Source organism: Poecilia reticulata, chromosome 18, assembly GCF_904066995.2.
Source record: "Poecilia reticulata chromosome 18, P_reticulata-male-v2, whole genome shotgun sequence".
NCBI lineage: Eukaryota > Metazoa > Chordata > Actinopteri > Cyprinodontiformes > Poeciliidae > Poecilia > Poecilia reticulata.
Window position 1 is genome coordinate 22,609,285 of NC_088847.1, and position 27,431 is coordinate 22,636,715.

The window sequence follows — 27,431 nt, forward strand, 5'->3', positions numbered from 1 at the left end:
CCCTTTGGAATAAAGTATTTTTAATTCTCAAATTGAATAAATAAAAAGTGTTAAAAGTTAATTGGTGGTATAATCCAGTGTTTCCCAACCCTGGTCCTCGAGGCACACTGACCTGCATGTTTTAGTTGTTCCCCTGCTTCAACACGCCCCATTCAGATTATTGCAATTTAGCAAAAACCCTGTTAATCAGCCATCAATTGAAATCATGTGTGCTGAAGCAGGGGGACACCTAAAACATTCAGGTCGGTGTGCCTTGAGGACCAGGGTTGGAAAACACTGGATAATCTATCCTCACAACAGCAGGTGGTGGTATCTAGTCGTTAGATTGAATCAAAGCAGAAGAAAGGAGCATCAAATTAGCTCAAGAAAATAACGAGATTCTCTCCGGATTCCGCGCGACCTTATTTCCTGTTCACGCACACCGTTTGGAACGTTGCGTCATGACGTCTCACTTGTGACTAACGGTCGCGTTTGTTAGCAATAACTTTCTAGTTTGATGGAAGCAGAAACCGGAGAATAACCTGTTTTAAAATGTAATTTTTAAAACGTTTACTGGCTAAATGTGACTGAATTAAGCCAGCGACTCAGTACGACTGGCTTCGATTGTTGAAAGTAGGTGAAATATATATTTTTTTGGTTCGAGAATTTAACTTTTATTCGATACAAATAGACATTAAAATAGAGTGGCTGCTACAAGTTTGGATGAGTTTTATGTTTACTACTAAATATTCCTCTGAGATACTGCCTAAATATGTTCTGCGTCATCTTTTAGGTCACTAATCTTCACCTCCACTGAGTCATCTTCCTCAAACACAGCTGCAGCAATGTCTTCAATTCCACAGGGACGTCGCTGCAATGATACTCACAGTGAGACTGCCTCCTTGGCCTGGCTTTCAATATGCAAGCAAACCGAAAAAGATCACAAAAACCCATCTTCTGGCTGCACGGACAGAAGCAGAAGTGTTTCTGGTGAAGGTGCAGACAACAGCAAGCCTCCTCCAAGTTCAGGTGCTGCTAAAACTGCAGAACCAGGCAGATCGGATCAACCCAAGTACACTGTAGATTCAGCTACTGAGATCCTCAGCAAGTTTGGACTCGACAAGGACGACTTGGGAGAGCTCAATGCTTACTCTGAGGATCAGATCACCCCAGAAAATCTGAAATGCATCCTGATGGAGATTTCTATTAATAAGAAGAAAAGAGCTGCAGAGAAATCCTCTGAATTATTACTCTCTGGTCTAAAGAGTAACTTGCATAAAACTCCTGTAAAGTCAAATAAAGTTGATTGCAGTGATTTTGGTAGTAGTTTTGCTAAAAAGGAGACTGGAAAAGCTAGCACAGATAAGAGTAATTGTAAGTCACTGGTGGAAACTCACAAACCCAGTGGGGACCAGCTGGAAAGATGTGAGTTAAAGGGCAAAAGCAGAGATTTGGACTCTAAAACAAGCCGCAAGTGTGAGATTAGTGAGCAAAATAAAATGGTTTCACCCAAACATAAACCCGATGGGCCTAATCTCTGCAAACCTCTTCCTCCAAAGCAACCAGAGTCAACATCTAAATCATCCAAATCTAGTAAACCAGAACAGAAGAGTTTCAACAGCAAGGAAAGCAAAACTTGTATAGAAGAAACAATGGCTGCTGGACAGAATAAGAAAAGTCCAGAGACGAAGCCTGTAGTTAGGACTGAGCTGAAGCGTGGACAGCAAGGACAGGATAAGCCAGTGATGCAGACTAAATTTATGGGATCATCTTCTAAAAATGAGCCTTCACATGCCGTAATTTCAGCCAAACAGAAACCCGGCGAGCCTAAACCCTGCAAACCTGTTCCTCCAAAGCAACCAGAGTCCACATCCAAATCCTCCAAACCTGGTAAAGCAGAACAGAAGAGTTCCAACAGCAAAGAAAGTAAAACTCAAATAAAAGAAACAACGGTTGCTGCGCAGAATAAGGCTGAGCTGAAGCACGGACAGAAAGGACAGGATAAGTCAGTGATGCAGACTAAATTTAAGGGGTCATCTTGTAAAAATAAGCCTTCAGATGCCACAATTAGAGACTGTAAAGGAATCTCACCGGAATCCTTCCCACATTACTGTTCGATATGCAACAAGGAAAGTCGTGACGTACAGGTGAGTGATCTACACTGCAAAAACACAAAATATTTTTGACCAATTTCTAGTAAATATCTTATGACGCATGAATTAAGACAAAATTAACTCACAAACTTTTTTCAAGTTAAAGGAGCTTGTTTTAAGTAAATAATTAATGTTAATTTTAAAAAAGTATGTATTTAATTGTCAGATTATTTTATTTATAACATTTTTCTTATAAGTGAAATAATCTGCCAATGGAACCAATACTTTTTCACAAATATTAAGGAATCATTGGCTTAAAATAAGCTCATATATCTTGCTAAAAACTAAGTTTGGTTTATCATATTTCAATAGATTTATGTTGAAAATACAAACTGATAAAATGTAATTTAAATGTTTTTTTATTTTAACAGGCTTGGTGTTCCCACATGAAGACCGCTAATCATCGTGAGAAGTTCAAAACCCTGTAAGGTTTTTGCACAAAGTCAACCTTTGTTTATTCTTTCTTTTTAAGATTTTACTCATTTTTACTTGTTTTTAGAAATATAGACTTTTTAGTAAGAAAGGTTCACGTTGATGAATATGGAACCAAGAGTGGAGTTGCAATTAATGGTTCACCAGTAAGACATAAAATTCCCACAATATAACATTTAGTAAAAAGTCTGTAACGTATAAAAAAACACACAAGGCTTTTTTTTTTTTTTTTTTTTAGTTTTTTGCAGTAAGTTAATGTTTTATAGTGTCTGGAACGTCACAAATCAGCAGGCACCACCCCTCACCTAGCAACCAAGGGAAGCCCAGCCCGTCACCTAGCAACCCCAATGGAATTCTGTCCGTTGCCTAGCAACCCAAGTAGAGCTTCAGAGTTCCAAACCCAAGTAGAGTTGTTTAAAAATGTTCTGAGTTTAATCTAAGAATTTCTGAGTTTTTTGGTGGAAATGTACTCCTCTTTTCTTCCCGTCTACTATGCCCTCATATGCCGCTGTATGTAGCAGAGCCACAGCTTGCTGTTCTTCTTGTTGTAGCTAGTTCTACCGCTTTACAATGAATGCTGAAAAAGACAAGTGTTTCGTTGTTGAATTACCATCCAGAAACCACTTGCTGCATTCTAGTTGGTTGTGCAGGAGGCTCCACTTGTGCTTTTCAAAGATGTGTGGTTGTATAATTGTGCATCTGTTTGCAGCCATTTTCACGTGAGTGTAAACATTGATGTAGCCACCATCAGCTTATTAGGATTTAAAGTGACAAGACGCTCTAAAACGGCTCAAACTGAAAGCTCATAATAAACCAATATCAAAGTATGATTTTGTGCAAAAAAATGAAATAATGTTTTTTTATTGCCACTAGACCCATCCTAACCTGTTCAAGAAAGCATGTTAGCCTTAATTTAAACATTGTCTCTGTTTTAACCTGGAAACCCATCTTGGAGTTGCTGATAAGTGAATCAGGGCTGCACATATTGATTGACTGATAGATTTCCTTAATCTTAGGTTATCTGCACAAATTTTCAAATTGTTGCATCTCCAGAAAAATTTGTAAATGTAAATCTTCGGACATCTGGTTTCAGCTGTACGTGTTCTTTTTTTCTTTGTAGATACCCCGACTTGTTTTGTGAACAACAATTCTCCAGGTAAAATACTGTCTTCAGACAAATGCAACCCACTTTATCCTATGTATCCAAACATGTTTTTGCTTTTCCACATGTTTAAATAGAATAGACGCAATCTGGAGGCGGTGTCAGGAGACGGGCAAGCACAAGAGTGACTCTTGCTCACCTCGCCGCAGAAACACTTCCCGTTCCAGAAGTCGAGAACGCCGTCACAGAAGAGACTCCAGTTCTCGTACACCCTGCCGCAAGAATGTTTCCCGTTCCAGAAGTCAAGAACGCCGTCACAAAAGAGGCTCCAGTTCTCGCTCACCGCGCCGCAGAAACGCTTCCCGTTCCTGCTCCAGAAGTCACGACCGCCGTCACAAAAGAAGCTCCAGTTCTCGCTCACCCCGCCGCAGAAATGCTTCCCGTTCCAGAAGTCTCGACCACCGTCACAGAAGACGCTCCAGTTCTCGCTCACCCCGCCGCAGAAACGCTTCCCGTTCCTGCTCCAGAAGTCACGACCGCCGTCACAAAAGAAGCTCCAGTTCTCGCTCACCCCGCCGCAGAAATGCTTCCCGTTCCAGAAGTCTCGACCACCGTCACAGAAGACGCTCCAGTTCTTGCTCACCCCGCCGCAGGAATGCTTCCCATTCCAGAAGTCAAGAACGCCATCAGAGAAGAGGCTCCGGTTCTCGCTCACCCCGCCGCAGAAATGCTTCCCGTTCCAGAAGTCTCGACCGCCGTCACAGAAGAGGCTCCAGTTCTCGCTCACCCCGCCGCAGAAATGCTTCCCGCTCCAGAAGTCACGACCGCTGTCACAGAAGAGACTCTAGTTCTTGCTCGCACAGCCCGTATCGTCAGCACCGTAAATCCAGGAGTAGATCGACGTCCACTTCAGACTGTTCTAGCTCTGAGGACAGAAGAGACGGGTGCCTGAGCCCATCCAGGTCTTCCTACAGTTATAGACACACCCTCAGGTCTGTTGGAGGAACTATTACTTTACATTGGACTCAACAGTTGAGATTTGTGTCATCATCCATGACTTTTCGTTCTGTTTAGGTCTCGATCTTGTTCTCCACGGTACGAGAAGTCCGCCTCCTATCTCCTCCTTGACCACCTTCTGCCTCCTGGGTCCACCTTCTCCCAGGGGTCACCTCTCTCCTCCTCCCAGCAGAGAGAAGGACCACCACTCCTGGGAACACCTCCTTTCTCCTGGGACCACCTCCTTCCTCCTGGGTCCAACTGCTCCCAGGTACCACCTCTCATGGGACCACCTCCTGTCTCCCAGGACCACCTTCTGCCTCCTGGGTTCACCTCCTCCCAGGGGACTCCTCTCTTCTCCTCACAGCAGAGAGGAGGACCACCTCTCCTAGGATCAACACTCCTGGGAACACCTCCTCTGTCCTGGGACCACTCCCTCCCTCCTGGGTCCAACTGCTCCCAGGTACCACTTCTCATGGGACCACCTCCTGTCTCCCAGGACCACCTTCTGCCTCCTGGATCCAACTGCTCCCAGGGTCCACCCCCCTCCTGGAACCACTCCCTCCCTCCTGGGACCACCTCCTCCCAGGGACCACCTCTCATGGGACCACCTCCTGTCTCCCGGGACCACCTCCTGTCTCCTGGATCCAACTGCTCCCAGGGTCCACCTCCCTCCTGGGACCACTCCCTCCCTCCTGGGTCCACCTCCTCCCACGGACCACCTCTCATGGGACCACCTCCTGTCTCCCAGGACCACCTTCTCCCTCCTGGGTCCACCTCCTCCCAGGGACCACCTCTCTCCTCCTTCCAGCAGAGAGGTGGACCACCTCTCATGGGACCACCTTTCCTGGGGCCACCTCCTCTCTCCTGGGACCACCTCCTCCCCCCAGGGTCCACCTCCTCCCAGGGTCAACCTCTCTGCTCCTCCCAGGAGAGATGTAGACCACCTCTCCTGGGTCCACCTCCTCTCCTCTCTCCCGTGACCACCTCCTCTCTCCCGTGTCCACCTCCTCTCCCCTTGGGGATCTCCAGACATTCCATTTTAAGCGTTAAGGAAGCGCAGCTGTACTCTCTAGGAATGCCTTCCGAGAGACAGCTTTCACCCAAAAGCAGCAGCAAGAATCCGCTGTCACCAAGTGGAAGCGGCGAGAAACAAATGTCCGGAGAGACATCGGTCCCTCAGGATGAGAGCAGAGTAGAGACACTGGTGAAGAAACTGCTTCAATCATCAGGTTAGACACATAATGGGAATTGGATTAGCCGTAATTGAGCTTCCTGACGATTAAATTGCTACTCTGTTGAAGCTGTGATATGTAGCTTTTTAAAGTTTTTTTTTATTTATTTTTAAAAAAAAATTGTCACCATGTTGTGACAGAATAATATGAGGCAGATAATCTGTGAAAATTCCTCCGCCTCCTCATAGTGCTACTATATTTCTGAAAAAACTCCCCTCTCCCAGTCAAACACATCCAATCAGAGCCAAGACGACGGTGTTAGCTGTCAGTTAAACTTATGTACGTGCTGCTAAAAGAAACAACGGTAACACTTTCTTTGAAGGGGTGTGAATAAGACTGTCATGACACTGTCCTAAACATGACATAACACCTGTCATGAACATCAGTAAGTCTTCATGAATATATATGACTGTTGTCATAAAGTGTCATTCAGTAAATCATGACACTTAACAATGTTGACATTATTCAAAATGTCTTTGACAACTTGTCATTAACATAGACAAAATTGTCTTTATGACAACTTGTCATTGACCAAGAAATCATGATCTGACATAAATTTGTCATATCTGTAGTCGTAATGATTTAATTATTACACTAGCAAAAGCTTTAACAAAACGGTGATTAATATTTCCACTCCCTGAAATAAAGCGAAACAAGTAGGACAAGCGATAATGATTTCATTAAGCTTTATTACACTGTCAAATGATTTAATGACAAACTCATTAACAATTTATTTTACATCAACAAAAGTGGAACAAATGGCACCAGTTATGAATATGTCATCAAGTGTCAATACAGTGTCATTAATATCTCTTACCTCAAGTAAAGTGAAACGAGTAAGTTATGAAGATGTCATCAAGTGTCACTACAGTGTCATTAATATTATCTCTTACCTCAAGTGAAACAAGTAGCAGCGGTTATGAAGATGTCATTAATATTATCTCTTACCTCAATTGAAACAAGTAACAACAGTTATGAAGATGTCATTAAGTGTCACTACAGTGTCATTAATATTGACTCTTGCCTCAAGTAAAGTGAAACTAGTAGCAACAATTATAAAGATGTAATTTGGTGTTATTGCAGTGTCAGATGCTATGCCAACATTTGATATTAGGTCTTACCTCAAGTGAAGTGAAACACACTGGACTACTTATAACTACCATCATAACTGTAGAACAAACCCTTTCTACATTGGAATAAAACAAAAGATAACTTCTTCTAAGATAACAGAGGGTTTAACGTCTGGTCAATATATTGGTACTCTGAAATACTGATTGAAAAATTAAAACAGAATTACTTACTCTTTAACTTAAGAAAATAGGTTCTTTCAACAGTAAAATTTTTTGCTTTAATTATGTCAGCCATATCCTTTGTAATAGCCTTCCTGTAATGCTCTGAAAACAGGACATCTTCTTCTTGTCTTCATTTCCCAGAAGCAGCTCTTTGAATGTGGCCAGAAATGCTCTGAAATTACAGGTGTTCTTGCAATATTTAATCATGGTGAAAGCCTTTTCATGAATTCAAACTTAGGGAATCTCTTCTGGACATTCTCATAGTCGGTGATGACTCAATTCATTGTGGTCACTTAAAAAAAAGAACCAAAACAAAAGACAATGTCATCATAATTCAGCATTTAATTAAATACCATTCCAAAAATGTCCCTTTCTACACACTGTCAGAATGGTAGACTGGCAGACAAATGTCTAGTTAACATGACTGGTTGCTATAAAGTGCAATACAATTATTTCTTAATACAAGTAGCATGATAACTAAAGCTGAACAAAATGACAAGTTGTCATAACGAAGACAATTTTGTCTAGATTAATGTCAAGTTGTCATGACAGACATTTTGAATAATGCCAACTTTGTATTAAAAGTGTCATGATTTTTGACACTTTATGACAACAGTCAGAAATATTCATGAAGACTTACTGATGTTCATGACAGGTGTTATATCGTGTTTGTGACAGTGTCATTACAGTCTTATTCACACCCCTTCATATAAAGTGTTATCGAAACAACTTAAAGTTCAATGAAAACTTTTTATCCATCGTCATCAGTGGTCATGCTAACAAGCCTTAGCGAGTCTGCCATGAGTGTGAGCAGAATGATTGACGGCGCTAAGAGTGATTGACAGCACTAACACTTTTAGCAAATATGTAAATAAAACAAAAACATTTTTATTAATAAAAGTTACATACTTCAGCTTTAACCAGAAGAATCCAGACTAAAAACATGATATATTTTCTCATTTTTTTGCCATTGTTTTCCTCTTTTACACTAAATTCTTTGCAATTCTTTAACTCTGCTACATTAAAGTGTGCTTTTGTCTGTCTCTAGCTGTCCAGTCTTTGTCAAAGCAGATAGATGTAGAGAGCGTGGTGAAAACTCTGACTCCGGTTTTCCTGGACGAGTTCAACAAGTTAACTTCAACACCCGGATCATCAGAGGCGCCTCAGACTAAAAGCACAGCCAGTTTCCCGCCAAATCACAAGGTTTTGTTACTTAATTATTTTTGTTATACATACAGTGGCAAAACGTTTTTTTTTTTTTTTGACTGCATACTTGCGACAAACTGCACACATCTGTTACGTTTTGTTAAATTGTAAACCCCCTGTGAAAGCATAAACTCCGCCTCCGGACAGATTTAAAAAATTTCTCTAAAGTAGGCGGAGTCAAGACACTGATGAGTGTGACCAAATGTGGGAATGAGTGGGAACAGAGAAGATCTGTTGTCAAATTAACAACTTTGTTGCTAAATTTAGCAACTTCTCAGACCCTTTGTGATATTTTTCCAGAAATCTACTATTCCAACTCCTAACTCGCCAGTCTACTTACATTTTATTACTACATCACTTTCCTTCCACATAAGTTTGTGGTTTTAATGTGAATTTAAAGATGTTCAAAGATGTAAATACAACACTTGACAATTTAAGAAGCAGATTTCATACATTAGAGATTTCTGTTGTTACATAGGAAGCTTCTTTATTGTATTTTAATTAGTTTGCTTGTGTTAAATAGAATACTCTCTATTTACAGTCTTCTGGACCCCAGAAGCCTCCTGTGACTTCAACTGAGCAGAAAACGGCTACGGAAATGTATGATGTATTCTTTATGTTAATATTTAATTTAATCTGTCCTCCTTGTAATATTTCTGATGGTTCACCCATTTGCTCCTTTAGTTTATGTTTATATCTGAGCTGACATCAGTTCACTTTGTTCCTTACAGGAAATCTCAGCCATCAAACAAAATTGAAGCCCTGAAAGTGAAGGAGAAACCAAAGAATGAAACTGAGCTAAAATGTAAGTGGGAAACTACTTAGTAGGTATAGAAAGGAATCTTTGTTGAGGATTTTTGCTTTTTATCACAAAATTTCTCTTGGAAACTTTATTTAATAGGTGTAATTTGGGTTATTTTGCCGTTCAGAAAAGTAAAAAAAGCAAACAAATTAAATGGTGTTTCATTTGTAAATTGTTTCAAACTGGATATTTAATTAGCAAGCTAAATATGTAGTTTATAATATACATATTTAGCTTCAAACTAAATATTTAGTTAGCAAGTTAAATAGTTTACAAAATAACTTTTTGTCATCACGCAAAATATTTAGTTTGTACAATTTAACTAACTAAAAAATTGTTTGAAAGCTATTTAGTTAGAAATCTAGTATGTAGTTGAAAGCTACATATTTAATGTGCAAAATAAATTAGTTGGAAATTTAACTTCAGGCTGAATATCTAGTTATCAAGGAGTTAGTTGGCACAATACATAGTTGTAAACTAAATATTTAGCTTGGTAATTCATTATTGTTTAATTTAGAACTGCGACACTTATGAATACTTGAATGACTTGATGAAAATGTAACTTTTAAAATTAGCCTCCATATTTTTCTCTTATGACAAATTAAGAGTTAATTGTTGGTGACACAAAGACCAAAAAACTGTCTGCTGGTGAAATTCCAGATGTTTGTGTTGGGAATTTCTGGTTCTTTGGTTCATTTGTTTTTGTCATGTTTAAGACAAACCAAAAGTGATATTTGATTAATATCCGTTTTCACCTGTGACACATTTTCTGATTTAAAGGTCCGGCGATCACACCTGGTGAAAGTAAACCAGCATCAAACAAAAAGCCGGCGCCGGTGATTTGCTCAGATGATCTGACTATTGGGGAGAGGATAGAAAAATGCTTTGACCCCAAACTTCTTTGTATGTAAACATTACAATTCAGTTCTTTTCATTTTAATATTGTTTTGTTTTTTACTTTATTCATTTGACTCTTCTTTCCAGGGCCTGTTGAGTCCAAAGATTCCATTTTAGAACCAGAAGTAAGCTTTCTATCTATTTTTATCAGTACTCCTGAAAGCTGAATTCACTTTTCCCCCTGACCAAGACCTAAGCCAGTCAGATTTAAAGATGGTCCCATTTTCTACCTCATTTCACAATAAGTGATGTTTGGAAACAGCAGTTAATTGAAATCAAAGTCGCCTGTGAATGGTGGACTAGACACACAGAACATGAGTAAAACACCTGACAAACTTTATGCTCACAAATAACCCCCAGATAGGCGTCTGTGGTCTGATCTACATCAGCGGTGTAAAAAGTTCGTCGTTTGTGCGAACCCCCGACTGCAGTTCACAAATGATACAGATTTGGCCCACAGATACAGATGGAGACTTTTGTTTTGTAATGAGGGTAAAAATTATTACCAACATAATTTTCTTACACAGGAAAATGTGAAGTACAAAACTAATTATTCGCCTGTTTTTAACCATGTTTTAGCAAAAGATAAAACCAAGTTTATCCAGAAACTTTTACTGAAAAGCCAACTTTGCTGCACTCAAATCAGTTTTTATTCTTTCTTAAACTTGGCTAGATGTAGCAAACATTTTGAAAAAGTTTGACCCAAACCCTGTTCTTTTTACTTAAAATACATTTATTCATTCGAGCCCAAAAAAAACTGAAAACTACATGTGTTTCTTTCAATAGAGAAAACATGAAAAATCCACCATGGCGTATTAGGGCCGTTGTATAAAAAAAAAAAAGAGCAAATTTTTGCTAAAAAACATAGAACTTTTGAGCGCCATATCATAAAATATATTGCGCTCAAATTAACAATTTTGTTTGTAAGAAAAATAAGGAAATTTGCTAGAAAAAAGTCCAATTTTTATATTACCATCAGACATTTTCTTTTAAAAAAACTTGGAAATTTCTGAAAATGTTTCTAGAAAATTTATTAGATTAATCACAGGATAAAATTTACTCCTTTTTTCCATCTACACCAGCCCTAATACACAGTCATAAAAATCCTTGTCAGGTTTTGGATCTACAATAAATATCGAGCTACTTTACTTGATTTCAGGTTCTTTTGGCCCACAAACACTTTGGAGTCAACAATTTTGTCTCACTTGGCAAAAACTTTGGTCACCTCTGGTCTAAATCGTATACAAGCCCACAAACTGTGTCCTAATCAACACAATGATGTGGTTTTTCCCTTTCCTAATGTAACTGCTCTGTTTAATCCGAAGCTCTTGATAACCAACCTTCCCAAGTACTACAACGGCTGCTACACAGAGGATGATGTCGTCGCTCTCCTCCAGCCTTTTGGGTTCAGGAACAGCTCTGACATTTATGTGATTCCTCAGAAACAACTGGTGAGCATCTGCTGTCAAATCTGCGTTTTACCACTCAAGTTTTGGTTTTACTGGTTGAGCACATTTGATAGATCCACGTTTTGATGAGTTTTTCTGTTTTGTTCTTCTTCTTGCAGGCTGTTGCTTTCATGCCGCAGGTGAAAGGGTTGAGGAAAGCTCTCGCACATTTTAGTCGCGGCATGTTTTTCAAAGGATCTAAACTATCCCTACAGGCCTGTAGAGCAGTGGTAGGTGTTTCAGTGCAATGCGCACTTTATTCAGCTGTTTATCTGAATAAACAGCTGAATAAACGCTGGATGATGCCAACAGTGTGTCATTGGATGAGCTTTTTGTAAAAAAAAAAATCTAATCTTTGTTTTCAGACTGGTTGGAAACCCGGGAAGCCTACATCGGTTAGTATACACAAAGATCAGCATGTTCTGTAGTAAATTACTTCTGTCTCCATAGTCAATGAATCTAGTAATTGCATGATAAATCAAAACAAATTAATTTGCATGATTCAGCATTCCTCTCTTTCTACCAAAACCTGAATGACAGAATTCTTCAGTCTAGTGTTTTGGTCTCAACTAAACATGTTTTTGAAGGATTATTTAATCTTTGAAGTTTATTTGCAGGCTTCATAATTCATATTATTTGTTGTTTTTGTTTATTTTGGATATTTTCATTAGAATTTAAAGTTTATTGATCTTTGAGAATGTGTTCTTGCACTATTATGCCTTTATTACATCACATCAGTTGAAAATGGTGTCAAAAGTACAAAATATCTTTTATCGCATTAACTTGGACAATATATCGTCCAGCAAAACGGGTCACTGAGGCAGGCCTATTTCTTCATTCATCCCTAACAAACCACGTTTTCTAACCTTGTTTCAATGGGGAGAAAATAACCATTAAGATGTGAAAATGCTGGTTTGAACAAGTGACTCATGCGCAAAAGGTGACCAGATAATCGACTCTTTCATTGCTGATTTGTTGGAGATGATTTCCAGCCTCGCCAGTCTGTCATGCCTCTTTTTAGATGAGCTGTCAGGATGTCTGTAGCTGCTAACAGTTTTATGTTTTGACACAGTTGAGTTGCTAGCACCAGGGCCTCACAGCAAGAAAGTCCTGGATTCAAATCCTGAGGGCCAAATTTGTGCCACTGTTGAGCTGAGATCAGGGGGCCACACATAGCTATTCCACGTACAGTAAATGGCCCCCGGGCCACACTTTGAACATACCTAGGCTAAAGATTTTTAATAAGTTGATAAAGTGTGTTTAAAGTATATTATTTATTCATGTTTCATACCTTCAACACTTACTCTGGACACTTTCTGTTTCAGCTTAGCCTTTACAAAGCTTTGATGCGCTGCTTAAAACATGTAAGTAGTACTAAAACATGTCATAAAACATGAATAAATGTATTTATTCTTTATGCTTACTTGAGTTCTGAGCATAGGTTGTGTTTTCAGGCGATGGTCCGCTATTTAACACCCTCCTAAGATGAACTGAGAACCATCAGCTGTGATTATCAGGATTGTTTCGTATCAGCTCTGATTGTTCACTCTCTGTTTTTAGAACATGACTGATAACGGAGAAAGAGTAATCTGCATTCATCACATCTCACCCAGCGAGGCCCGTGACCTCCGGACGACTCTGAGGAAAATTGGTTCTGTGAGGAACTTCCTGCCTCTGCTCAACAAGGTGCAAACACACACAAAGGCACAAGGCTCCACAATATGTTAGGAATATAATATCGTTGTGCACAATTTTCATTATGCAAAAGACGGTTTGAAGTGGTACAATGGTTGGTTACTGTCAGCTTTGGGCACTGCAAGCTAAAAGGGTAGCAGGGCTAAACCTAAAGCGCTAACCATAAGCACAGAGCTGGATAGAGTATCTAAACATTGTGCTCAAGTCAGAGCAGGACCACTTCAGCTTCTCTGTACTCAAGTTAAAAGTCCAAGAAATTTCTTAAGTTGGAGTAAAAAAGTATTTGGTAAAAAATCTACTCAAGTACAGAGCAACTGATCAAATTATCAATCATTTAATATTTAAAAATTACATCATCAGATGGACCTACAAGTATTTTTTTGTCAAACAAGTTACTCATGTAAATGTAACTAGTTGCTACCAAACTGTGCGTAAGCATCAGCGCTGCTAACTCTAAAGCGCTACGCCAACAAGGTACGTAGCGTAAGCTAATGCTGGTGCTGCACAGCGTTATTGCTGAAAAACGTGAGAGGAAACGGAACTGCTGTGTAAACAGCCTTCACCCCCTTCAAAATAAGAGCATGAACACAACTGTCTAACTACTTAAAAACATTCTAACCAAAGCTTAAGTTTGTGAAAAAGCCACTTAAATCAGTGCTTCAGCATTTATCCAAAAAAATTAATTTAGTGTAAGCTAATTGTTTTTAACTAAGTTGAAAACAAAAAACTGTGCTCCACTACTAGTGCATTAACAGATTAGTGGAAATGTGCTACCATTTTCTAAGTGCTAAAGTAATATTTGGACATTTAGCGTCTCAGATTTTCGGATGCTCACCTCTGACTACAATGACGTTGCCCAAAACGGTAAAAGCTGCAGAGTGACGAAGCACAGATGACAATAACAAGAGGAAAACAGGCACATATTGTAATCACAAGATTTTGTTATAATGTGCAGCCCTGACAGAAAGTCGTAGATTTTAAATACATCTGTTTATTCCCTGTCTGTGTGTGTTTCAGGTTTTTGTTGAGTTTGAGTCGAAGCAAGATGCAGATCGGCTTGGAGTTTGGCACAGCTTCCTGAAACGAGGCCGTAAACACACCGTGGAAAGGCTGAAAATGGTTTTGGCCTCCAATGTAGCTCTGCGTGAGTTTAAAGAAATAAAAAATTACACAGTAGACACTCTTTATATTACTCTAAATATGATTACGGTAATATCTAATGTAAAACCCCAACACAAAATTAAAAAAAATAACTTTCCTGATCTTAGTTTTGACCATTATTCAGAAAATCTGAAGCAGTCAGCTCCATATTTGACTTCCTGTTGCAGTTGACATGTTGTAGACGTTCAGGTTCACACCAGCACCTGTCAGGCATGCACACAATGCTGGAGACGATTCTGCAGCGATGGAACGATTCCTTTAGCAAAATGAAACATGGAGATGCAGGAATTCTGTGCAGTACGCCACAGCAACGGGAAAAATAATGCAGATAAACAATTGAACAATTATTCAAAACCACGTCTTTCTCATTCTCTTTTGTCGGCTACGCTATGCAGAGACTCGTTGCCATAGCAACCGACAACTCCACCACACGTTTCAGGATTCAACACCAAAAAGCACTCTAATATTTCCCACACAAAGAACAGAACACTCGGTCCGTTACAGTTTTATGTTTTCAGGCTTGATGTTTATTTTGCGATTACTAATAAGCGATTGCTGTGGCAGATTAGCTTCCGCTGCTATCGGCTCTTCTTGTGGTGGTTGATGAGCTAGTAAACACCTGCTCTACTGATGATCTGCCAGAGTTGTTGTATGTGTCGCCTTTTTTTAAACTTTTGTAGCTGAACCAAAGCAGATGGCATTCCACAGCACATCTAGATGTTATGTTGTCAAAGTCAAGCTAGCATAGTTGACCTACTTCCCTTCAAAAAGTGTTAATTTTTGTTCCTAAATAAATATATTTTTTCCTAACCTTATCTAGTTGTACTGTTGACAATTACTAGCAAAGCGCTGCATCCCTTTTACTTTTATACATCAGGTGTACATTTAAGATTTAGCACGTTATTTTGACAACTTGCTGTAATCACCTGTGTGTTCATGTTCAGCCCCCAAACTTCCTGCTCAGGCTCTGCCAGACGCCAGCGATGCTGTCGCTACTGCGAGGATCCCTATTGCCAACGGTGTCATCAAAGATTGTTCCAATCCTCCATTTTGGGTCACGATGTCAACGCCGCCATACATGTTTCCCACTATGTCTCCGTGGTTTGACATCCCTGGTAACAAAAACAACTTTCTACTGAAAAAGACACATTCAGAAGAAGCTAAAAGCAGACCGAGCGAATAATTGTGCTTGTTTTCCACCTCTAGCTTTCCAGACCGTGAAAGAGGTTAGCGACATAAAGGTGATTGCAACTTTCTATTTTTTGTTGTTTTTATATCAACCTGTCCGTTTAATGTCCAAGTCTTTTAATAATTGTCCTCAAATTATACAGCAATGAGCATCTTTACCATCATTTGTTGTGAGACATTTTACAGGATCTTAATGTAGCACAGATTGTGTGTTTTCATAGTGATTTTAAATACTTACCAGCTTTAACAAATGTGTGCATATGTGAAACGTTCCTTTCAGTTTTTCTGTCAGTTTTTCCTACTGAATGAAAAGTTTATTTTAGGGTTGTGCCAAAAGAGATGTTTGGTGTGCTATCATTTAAACTACCGTATTTGCCGCACTATAAGGCGCATAGAATAGATGCTACAGTAGAGGCTGGAGTTACGTTATGCATCCACTAGATGGAGCTGCACTAAATGGAATGTCAAAAAAACAGTCCGATTCGGGTTGGCGAGGAGAGCCTTCCGCGACTGGGCCGGGGCGTGACTGGATGATGGTCCGTTCGCGCACAGCATGTTCGTGGAGAACTTGGTGCTAAATGACGACCTGATTATCAGGTCGGTAGGTAGATAGGTCAGTCAAACTTTATTAACAAACCAGCGTTCTGACAACTACCCAGCATGCACTGCGCGCTTCTTCTTCTATGGGCGAAAATGAAGTCGGCGGCTGCTTACCGTAGTAGCTAGACTTGTTGTGGATCAATATTGGTCCATATATAAGGCGCACCGGATTATAAGGCGCACTGTCGGCTTTTGAGGAAATTGAAGGTTTTTAGTTGCCTTATAGTGCTGAAAATACGGTATTTTAAATGTTAAACTGTTTCTTTCTTCTTTTCCTGCAGAAAGCTCTCCCTCAGGCCTCCCAGTTCTCCACCGTCATGCTGACTGGTTTCCCTCAATCGATAAGGAGTCAAAATGTTGACGCCCAGTTGGTCTTGAGTTATTTCACCAAAGGTCACTCACAGTCTGTGAACGTCCTGCCACTGCAGAGGAGGGTAAGGAAGATAAGGTTCCCGATGGTCTAGTCCAAGGGTGTCCAAAGCGTGGCCAGGGGGCCTTTTGGGACCGTTGGACTGATTTTTTTTTTTTGGCCCCCAACAGGAAATCAAAAATGTTCCAAATTTGCCATTGATGCAGATAAAGATCTTACACAGGAAAATGTAAAGTACAAAACAAAGTATTTGTGTTTTTATATCCAAGATTTAACAAAAGGTAAAAGCAAGTGTATCCATAGACCTTTGCTGAAAAGCCAACTTGGCTCTTATTCTTTCTTAAACTTGGATAAATGCAGCAACATTTTGAAAGAATTTGACCCAAATCCTGTTCTTGTGCTGAAAATAAACGTATCCAGTTGAGCCCAAAAGAAACTGAAAACTACACGTCTGTCTTAATGCAGCAAACATGAAGAAACCACTACGGTGTATCAGCCATTGTAGAAAACAGAAGGTGATAAATTGCTGAGAGTGAAATTTACATAAAAAAATTCTAAAAAAAAACCCAAAACAAAAAAAAAACAAAATGGAAATTATCGAATTTGAAATGTCAAAAATTTTCTTTTGAACATTTTTCTAGAAAATGTCCAAGTTTTCTAGACAATTTTTTGAGATCATAAAACTTGAGAGTTTTGACAGAAATGCACTCTTTTGTTTTTGTTTTGTTTACAACGGCCCTCATCCATCGTCAGAAAATCCCTTTCAAGGTTCGGATCTGCAGTGAAGATCGAGTCCAGATTGCAGCCGCTTTAGAGTCAACAGTTTGACCCACTTGGCATAAAGTTTGAACACTCCTGAGGGAATCGGCTTGTTGCGACAAAAATTAACACATTTTATGTTTGTTAACCTTCAAAGGTTAATATAAAAACTGCACAAATTAACTTTGCCAAATAGGCTTTTATTTTAAATCAAGGCTTGTTTATGCATCTTGTTTTGATGCTTCAACCGTCCCGTCTCCTGCAGGCCTTCGTGTTTTTCCCTTGTTGGGATTCTTGCCGCAGCTTTCTCGAGGGCTACTTGACTCATAAACCTTCTCCTGGCAAAGACTTTGTCCTCAAAGTCCACTTGGTCTTAGAGGACATGCAACCAGGAGACACGGAGGTACTGGCACAGTCTCAGAGCTCCTCACAATAAGAGCTCAGCATGTTTACTCTTTCAAAAATGTCTGTGTGTTGCATGAAACATCTTTTTGCTTTTACAGGAGACGATGTACAAGAATCTGATGAGATGGAGCAACGCTGTAAGTTATTGGTCGTTTATTCCGATCTTCTTTCGTTGTCGGCTTGTATTTGTTTTAATTTTTCCTTTATTCTGTTTGCTGTAGCACGTTTCAGAGCCCGAGTCCCTCAGTCAGCGGCTGATATGTGTGACTTTCTCTGACGCCACCCTGAGCATCATTCAGAGCGTTCTGATGGCGGTCGCGTCCCTCGCTCCGTTTGTCAACTACCTGGTCCTCGCTGAACGCGTACGTTAGCTTTCACCCCCTGCTATAGCCTGACGCTGCAGAACATTGTACATCAGCGGTGTCCAAAATGTGGGCTGATTTAGTTCAACTGCAATTTAAAAATGTTGATGGAGATTTTTAATTTGTAATCAGGGTAAAAATTGTTACCAACACAGAGTGTTTGTGTTTTTATAACAAAAGTTTAAGAAAAGGCAAAACCAAGAAACTTTTACCGAAAAGCCGACAAATCAGCTTTTATTCTTTCTTAAACTTGGCTAAATATAGCAAGCATTTTGAAACAAAGTGACGCAAATCCTGTTCTACTTACTGAAAGTAAGTTTATTCAGTCAAGCCCAAAAGAAACTGAGAGCTACATGTCTTTATTTTAATACAGCAAATGTGCAAAAACTATTACGGCGTATTAAGGCAGTTGTAGAAAAAAAAGAGAAAGAGAGAGAGGTAGTAAAATGTTAAAGAAGTCAAACATTTTGAGAGTAATCTCAGAAAATTCCTAGATAAAACAAGAAAATTTGCTAAAAAAAACAACTTTTTTAGACGAATATCAGAAAGAAAAAAAAAACATGGAAATTCCCGGATTTTCTTTTGAAAATTTTTCTGGAAAATTTCTGAGACTAATCACAAAATTTCTGAGTTTTTGGCAGAAATGTGCTCATCTTTTACCATCTACAACATCCCTAATGTACCGTCATAAAAATCCCTTTCAGGTTTTGGACCTGGAATAATTATCGATCTACTTAGTCTGCTTGACTTAAGATTGAGGTTTTTGGCCTGCGAAAGTTTGGACACCCCTGGTTTAGAGTCTGAAAGATCTTTGAAAAATGGAGATTAAGAAAAAATCCTCCAACACTAACCAGTGATTAATTCTTGAATTTGGTTTCATAACTTTTATTTCCCAATCTTCATTTTTAAGACGAACAGCAAATCCACACACTTTAATGACAAATGAAGAAACATTTTTCCCCCCGTCTTTCTGCTCCAGGTGTACATAGAGATGTGTGACTCCAGCAGCGTAGCTCTGGTGTTGGACCTCCTGTTGTTTAACCGTCTGTCTGAGGAAGAGAAGAAGAAGATTAATGATTATGATGAGAAGAAGAAGAAAGACGTTTGGTACGTTTGTCTCCAGACCCTCTGTGCTTCCAGGCTGTTTTAACTTCAGTAACTGTTTGTTTTCGCTCCACAGGAGGAAACTTGGAAATGCCCACCTGTGAGTATCTGAAAGTATTGTTGGTCTTTGTCAGGTCATCAGAGTTCAAAGGTCATCAACACAGTCAACTTCTGGAATCCCTTAGTTTCTGTCAGTTAACTACAATCAGGTTTATTTTATAGCACATTTCAGCTACAAGGCAGTTCAAAGTGCTTTACAGCATAAAAACACAATCGTTAGTTTAGAAATGTCGCTCCGCGTTCATTTCTTATTAAACATGTGCAATGAGGCGACTTGTCCTCAAACAATTTGTGCAAGAGAAATTTTGAGCTTGCGGACTCAGATGTGCAGACGCGGGTTAACGACTCGACACAAGAAAGTTAAAAATGTTCAACTTTTGTTGCTGTCGTGGGAAACTTTCGCATTTTGCTGTCGTTCGCCGCTTCCCATGTGAACCAAGCAACACGCCGTGAGAGAGAGGCAGAGTTGGGTAGTAACTAGTTACATTTAATCAGATTTACTTGAGTAATTTTTGGAAAAATGTACTTTTAGGAGTAATTTTACTAAATTCTGCTTTTACTTAAGTAATTTTATTATGTTGTATTTCTACTCATACTTGAGTAAAATTTCTGGATTTTCTGTGAAAAACAGACATGTTTTTAACCAAAAATTCAGACTGCAGTTTTTTAGTTTCCTACGTTTTTTTTTTTGTTTTTTTTTTTAATTGAAAGAAACTGATTTTGTTCATTTTCCCTGATTTTGTTATGTTATGTGAATTATTGTCATTTTCATCCTTAAAATACCAAAATTTCCACATAACTTTAAATTTTTCTGTCTGATGATGTAATTTGTAAACATTAAATGATTGATAATCTGATCAGTTACTCAGCTGCTGGAGTAATTTCTTGGACGGCTACTTTTTGCTTTTACTTGAGTAAAAATATGTTGCAGTAGAGCCACTCTCACCACTATCAGCTTTAAAGTCTGATCTCAGCTCAGCTGTGGGACCTTCAGTGCGTTTGTGTCTAAATAACCTGAATAACTGTTTCTGCTTTTGCTCCACAGGTTCAAGGTTAAAAATGTCCGACTGTGAGTATCTGACAGTAATGTTGGTCTTTATATATATCTCTCTAATATTTTGTGTTTATATTTTAATTGGACAACAAAACTATTAGAATGTTTTTGTTTAGATTTTCCATGGTGAGAAGCTTCTGTCTTTAAATAACTTATATACACATGAAGTTAATATAATTTAGGTAGTTTTTGACACTTTCTTACAATGCGATGGATTGACGATAAGAATAAATACTGAAATATTTACAGAATGTGGAAAAATAAATCTGAAGGCGAAAATTGCAAAGGATTTAGATTTAAAGCATGGAAAAGTAGCAGCTGGTGAAATATTTTCCCTTTTTAATTTCAGTGTGCAGAGGCAGCCCCCAGCAGGGGGCGCTGTTCCAGGACTGGCTGAGGGAGCTCCAGATAAAACCCAACCTGCTGGTGTGGAAGCTGCAGCCTGTGAACAGCAGCAGGCCGAAGCAGCTGAGGAAGAGGATGTTGGAACAGATTCAGCCGAAGATCAGACTGAAAACAAAAGTTACACGCAGCAAACCCAAACTCCTACAGACAAGTTGTCCAAAGAGGAAGGAGAGCTGATCGATTGTGTAACGGATCAGAAAGACGAACTGAATGAAGAAGAAGAGAAACTAGCAGATAAACCGAAAACGGCCGGTAAAGAGTCTGAGACGAGAGGCGGATCTGCAGCCAAAGACGACGAGACGACCAGCAGCGACGACGTCCTGGCGACAAGCGTCTCTGAAAACACAGCAGCTGGGAACTCAGGAGGCGACGATAAACAAGAAGAAGAACCGACAACAAGGAGAGATAACGTTTTGACCAGTGAGATAACGGAGTCTAAAACCAACGGAGAAGAGACGCCAGCAGAGAAACAGAAAACGGCCGATAAAGAGTCTGAGATGAGAGGCGGATCTGCAGCCAAAGAGGACGAGACGAGCAGCAGCGAAGACGTCACAGCAGGGGGGCAAAATGAAGAAGAAGAAGAAGAAAAGGAGGCCTCCACAAAGCCTGAGGTGAGGAGAATATTCTCATCTCTATTATCTGATATCTACTGTGTAGAAGTTTGGTGGAACGCTGGTAAAGTGTTTTATTTTTTAGAAAATAGAAAAATATCTGTAGAATTAGGTGTGGGATTAAAAAAACTATATATATATTTTTTAGATCAGAGTGTGAACGCTGCAGCATCATGTGACTAGTTTTTTACTTATTTTTGTACAAATTTCTGCTTAGAATTATAAGCAGAAACAAGACTTCTACTCCTTTTTTTATTTATTTTTTTACATTTCTGCTTATTTTAAAAAAAAAAGAGCAGAAATTAAGTAAATCAGAAATGAATTCTGACTTCTGCTCAGAATTATAAACAGAAAATGCTTCACAGATCCAACATCTTCAACTTAAAATGTATTTCACAGCTTGGTTTACTATCATATTCTGCAAGTTATGTTTAAAATACATTACAGAGCAGATCAGATTTTACTTGAAAAACAAAAACAATCAAACATAATATTCTATGAAGGTGTAGTGAAGTACATTGATTCAATAGAATACTGTATAATTACAAAGATATTATGTTTTTTCAATATTATTATCTTTATATGACCTGTTTTGTGTTTAAGGATCTACATGGATAGTTTAATGATGTTTATTTGCTTTAGTAAATTTACTTTTGAGACGAGGATTAGACTGCATAAGATTTATTTTCTCCTAACTACTTTCATTCCAGTTATTTTTCTTATGTCAACTTGTGACTTGTTCATTTTAAGCTGTAAATGAAACATGAAAAAGTGGAATATCTCCTGGTTTTGTTTGCATCTAAAGCAGTTTGACATGATGGACGCCTCTGTTTTACTTCAGCAGGAAGTCGGAGCAGAAACTCTGAGACCTGCTGACGGCTCAGATCGAAGCAGCCCAGGTTGGTCTGTCCTTTTACTTTGAAATCTGTCCTAATGCAAACAGTGGAGTTCTTGACGTTTTAGATTTAATGAAAATCTAGTTAAATATAGTCCAAAATAATATAATTAGGTTTTGTTTTTCTATTTCACACCAGTTTAGTTTTATTCTGGTTTTTCATCATCAGTGTTTTTATGTTCAGTTTTGGATCAGAGTGTGAACGCTGCAGCATCATGTGAGCTGGAGGAGACAAAACAGGAAGTGACATCAACCAGAAAAAGAGGCCGACCCAGGAAGAAACCCAGAAAGGCTCCTGGTAGCCGACCTCAAAATCTGCTCCACTGTGATGTCACATTGCTGAAAAACTAAGATTGATCAATATTCCATCTTATTTGCAGTGAGAAAATCTGTTGGAGGAAAAACTGAGAGCCCCGAAGAAAACGGAGAAGAAGAAGAAACCAAATCACTTCCTGGTGCGTCGCTGGATTCTTCTTCTGCTGTGTTGGGGGACGTCAAGACGGAGACGGACGCTGAAGCTGCTGAAGGTCCAGACAAACAGAACCTGTCAGAAAACTGTAGTTATAGCTTTTTTCTTTCTTAAATTTAATTCTAGGTTGTTTTAAAAGGTCTTTTAAAGTCTTAAATTCACGTGTATTAAGGTTTCCTATGATATGTATTGAATTCACAAAAAAATGTTGGTCTTAAATAAATTAATCACAGGTGTTAAATTATGTTGTGTCAGGACTATTTAATGTTGTTTTCTCACGGTTCCCACTGCAGCCAGTAGAGGGCGTTACCTTTAGATTTAACAAAAATCCAGTTAAATGTTTCAGAATAATATAATTAGATGGTCTTTTTTTTCTATTTCACTCCAGTTTAGTTTTATTCTAGTTTTTCATCATCAGTGTGTTTTTATGTTCAGTTTTGGATCAGAGTGTGAACGCTGCAGCAGCAGCTGAGCTGGAGGAGACTGAACAGGAAGTGACATCAATAAGAAAAGGAGGCCGATCCAGGAAGACTCCTGGTAGCCGACCTCACAATCTGCTCCATTGTGATGTCACATCACTGAAAAACTAAGATTGATCAATATTCCATCTTATTTGCAGTGAGAAAACCTGAGAGCCCCGAAGAAAACGGAGAAGAAGAAGAAACCAAATCACTTCCTGGTGCGTCGCTGGATTCTTCTTCTGCTGTGTTGGGGGACGTCAAGACGGAGACGGACGCTGAAGGTTCTAACAAAATAAAAAACTACATAATTGTTTTCTGTATTAAAGTTCCTTCAAGGTGGCTTTAAACGGTGTGTGATAAGGTCTTAAAATGTCTTAAATTCATAAAAATAAGTTGCTCTCAAATACGTTAATCACAGTTCTTGAATTATCTAGTGGGAGGACTATTTAATGTTTTATTTTCCCACGGAAATTTTCTGTTATGCACAGACATGTTTGCTGCGCAGTAGAGGCTACCGCTAACTAGCTGCTAATATACCATTGCTAGCTAACTTTCGCCTTTTTTCCTAGGCACAAAACCAGGTTCAAATTTTTTACTAGGCTTGATTGAAATGCAGTAAGTTACCACCGCCTAAAAAAAAAAAAAAAACTTTATAGGTTTTTGTCTGTCTAAAATTTCATTCAAGGTGGTTTTTAAAAAGGTCTTTAAAAGTCTTAAATTTAGTTAAAGCCTTAAAATGTCTTAACTTAATTTAAAAAATTACAAGTCGGTCTCAAATAAATTAATCACAGGTGTTAAATTGTGGCATGGCTTTTAATGTGGTGGTATTTCCTCACTGCAGCAGCAGGTGATCTGGAGGAAATGGAGAAAACGGAACAGGAAGTGACATCAGCTAAGAAAAGAGGCCGACCCAGGAAGAAACCCAGAAAGACTCCTGGTAGCCGACGTCTCAATCTGCTCCGGTTTTATGTCACATCGCTGAAAAACCAAGATTAATCAATACTTCATCTTATTTGCAGTGAGAAAATCTGCTGGAGGAAAACCTGAGAGCCCCGAAGAAAACGGAGAAGAAGAAGAAACCAAATCACTTTCTGAGACGGATGCTGAAGGTCCTGACCAACAGAACCTGGACGGACGCTTGGAGGAAAAGGAGGAGGAGGATGAAGGACGCAGCAGGGCCGACGGAGAAGGTCTGGAAGAGGAGACGGTTCCATCAGGTTGGTCTTAAATCAACTCTCACGTTTCTGTGTCAATAGAAAGGAACAAGTCCGTTGATGCATCTCTGAAAGAGTTTTTATGATTTGAAGGTTTTTTAGAATAAATTTAACTTTTATTAAGTAAAAAAATTTAACCAAACAGTCCCTTTATTTTAAATTCAGTTCATTGTGAACTGAACTTAATGAGTTCAATACATTTAGATTTAATGAAAATCTAGTTAAAAATGGTAAGGAATAATATAAATAATTTGATTTCACGATGGTCAAATTTATTCCATTTGGCTCAAAGTTATTTTTATTCAAGTCAAACAACCTCAGCTGATCATAAACACTTTACAACAATCAGAGAGTCACCGGTGGAAATCAAAAACTAAAATTAAGTTTGGTAAAAAAATAATGACAATTATAAAATTGGCAGAAAAAATTCAAAAATAACAATATGAATAAAAACCAAGGCGTACTTAAATTCAGCTGCAGCAGTTTCCCAAAAGTACTAACAGCCGCCATTTTTCTTCTAAAGACGTTGAAGGCCAGGGAACATGGATGCATTTTGAGTTTTTTATTCTGGTTTTTCATCATCAGTGTGTTTTAATGTTCAGTTTTAGATCAGAGTGTGAACGCTGCAGCATCATGTGAGCTGGAGGAGACGAAACAGGAAGTGACATCAACCAGAAAAAGAGGCCGACCCAGGAAGAAACCCAGAAAGACTCCTGGTAGCCGACCTCACAATCTGCTCCACAGTGATGTCACATCGCTGAAAAACTAAGATTGATCAATACTTCACCTTATTTGCAGTGAGAAAATCTGTTGGAGGAAAACCTGAGAGCTCCGAAGAAAACGGAGAAGAAGAAACCAAATCACTTCCTGGTGCGTCGCTGGATTCTTCTTCTGCTGTGTTGGGGGACGTCAAGACGGAGACGGACGCTGAAGCTGCTGAAGGTCCAGACAAACAAAACCTGGATGGACGCTTGCAGGAAGAGGAGGAGGAGGAAGAAGAAGGTTTGGAAGAGGAAGAGAAGCTCAATTTTTTTTTTTATAGAAAATCTGTCTGTCATCCCGTAGTATCTAGCAGTGACTGTTCCAACAAATATGTAAAAAAAATTATAAAAGTTACATTCTGTAGTTTTAAAGAAACAAAGTAACAATTATCAGTCTTGGTGACCTTTTAGAAAATATTTTCTTGAAGGAGATAAACTTCAGGGTTTCCACTCATCCTTAAAAAGTCTTAATTTTATGTATCTAACACAAAAGCCTTAAAATGTCTTAAATTCGCTAGAAAATATGTAAGGTGGCCTTAAATACCACATGTCTTAAAATGAATCTCGTATCTGTAGTATTATTTTTCTTGTGACTTTTCTATCACAAGAAACCATTATCTGTCATCAGCAAACATTATCATTGGGTTCTGTAACTCAAGGCGGTTGTTGCTATCGCTAACTAGCTGCTATTACGTTTTAGCTAGCTAGCTTTTTTGCGTTTTTCATATCTCACTTCTGTTGCCAACCCATACGATGCCACATATTCTCTGCTAAAAAGCTTGACACTACTACTAAATAAAATGTGAATTATTTTATGTTTCTGTTGTGATAGAGGTCTTAAATTTAATTAATGGTCTTAAAAAGTTTTAAATTTGTGTTTGTGAAACTCGTAGAAGCCCTGTTCTTAATACCATCAACTTTAAAGTAAAAATTAAACATTTTTCCGTTTGCTTTTCTTCAGCAGCCTGTAAAAAACGAAGGCAGTCTCCTTGTACCGTTGCTGATTTTATCCTGCCACCTTTCAACCCAGACGTCTCCTTTGGTGAGAAACAAACACACACATCCGCCTACCGGTTGGAAACGCTCTCCTTGTTCATGTTCTTGTCTCTCCTCCTCTTCAGGCGAGGAGTTTACTGCTCGTAAACTGGGATATTTCTGCTCCCTCTGCTCTGTTTTCTACGTGCTGAAGAGCAACGAAGAGGACACTCACTGCTGCAGCAGAAATCATTACGACAACCTGCTGGTAAACCTGAATAATAAAACAATGAATGCACACACACGTTCGCGGCGTGCCGTCTAAATGCGCTTTGATTTTCAGAAACATTCGCAGATGAAAGAAGAGCAACCTTCACATCCTCCAAAAAGGAAAACCAGAAACTCTCGATGATCCTGTTTTTATAAAATGTATTAAAACTTCTAGTCTGCTTCGATTGGGCAGATCCATTTTTAAACTGAATTTATTTAAGATGATTCCCTTCACATTCAATGTTTCTAAACATTTTTTCTATCCTTGATTTAAAGAAACTCAGTTTTTCAGCAGTTTTCTGGGAAATTGTTCCAGATCTGCAGTGCACAGAAGCTGAATGCTGTTTCTCCATGTTTGGTTCTGATTCTGATGAAGCTACAGAGAGGGTAAGAGTGTAGGACTTCAGAACTGGGTGATGTTTTCCATCTTCCTGGTTTTAGTCAGAACACCAGCAGCAGCCTTCAGTGTCAAAACCAATTGATTTTTTTTAGGCAGACACAACGATAAACACGTTTACTTTCTCTAACTGGGACATTCAGGTGGGAAAAGGCTGACGTTTTCTGTAATTATGCGTCTCTGAAGGTTCAGGTTGTTCACGCTGCCATCTTTAAACGGCTGTAAGTGACAGGGTCAAAACAACAAAGCCTTCAGTTACATTTGGCCTGAATGCAGGACTTTTATTATGAGTTGCATCCACGGGTGTAAAAATCTTTGCCCACAACAATAAGATTCAACACCCACTTTTGTTCTTCTGTTGACATAAAAATACATTTATATTTCTTTTTTTTTTGTCTTTGACATACCAAACACAAATTTGTCCTCTCATTTAGTTACAGGCTTGGTTAAAATATCCGCTGCTATTTCTGTTGTTGAAAAGTGACCGAGTTATTTTTCCATCGCTGAGGGTTAATCACATATCCAATGTCAATGTGTTTGTACCTTTGGTGATAAACTGGACTTTTAGAAAGATAAATTGCACCTTGATTGGATGTTAATATTTTTAAAGTACATTCCTTGTTGAAATTTGCTACACAAATAAACTTGACATGTAATAACTGAAGCTGTACTG

The 27,431-nt window shown here is 38.9% G+C and overlaps 1 protein-coding gene across 9 annotated transcripts; it reads left to right on the forward strand.

The window, feature by feature from the left end:
* The first annotated feature begins 283 nt into the window (after positions 1–283).
* LOC103480639 (uncharacterized) lies at positions 284–27,422 on the forward strand. 9 transcript variants are annotated; one of them, XM_081599166.1, is made up of 39 exons: positions 431–612; positions 773–2,126; positions 2,504–2,556; positions 3,685–3,720; positions 3,804–4,658; positions 4,741–5,894; positions 8,238–8,392; positions 8,919–8,995; positions 9,127–9,200; positions 9,978–10,100; positions 10,182–10,219; positions 11,420–11,545; positions 11,662–11,772; positions 11,908–11,937; positions 12,868–12,906; positions 13,103–13,228; positions 14,255–14,381; positions 15,343–15,513; positions 15,605–15,639; positions 16,468–16,620; positions 17,581–17,718; positions 17,819–17,857; positions 17,942–18,082; positions 19,062–19,189; positions 19,263–19,286; positions 20,292–20,315; positions 20,650–21,316; positions 22,158–22,215; positions 22,396–22,509; positions 22,592–22,738; positions 23,116–23,217; positions 23,300–23,422; positions 23,986–24,078; positions 24,161–24,358; positions 24,958–25,071; positions 25,154–25,357; positions 26,078–26,158; positions 26,238–26,359; positions 26,435–27,422. In XM_081599166.1, the coding sequence occupies exons 2-39, from the start codon at positions 825–827 to the stop codon at positions 26,501–26,503; spliced, it is 7,371 nt and encodes a 2,456-aa protein (XP_081455292.1). In that variant the 5' UTR covers positions 431–612; positions 773–824; the 3' UTR covers positions 26,504–27,422. The 9 variants fall into 9 exon arrangements, with proteins under 9 accessions (XP_081455298.1, XP_081455297.1, XP_081455296.1 ...); XM_081599164.1 differs by having other exon boundaries at positions 432–612; positions 23,983–24,078; XM_081599165.1 differs by having other exon boundaries at positions 432–612; positions 23,983–24,078; positions 26,081–26,158.
* Positions 27,423–27,431: the final 9 nt, after the last annotated feature.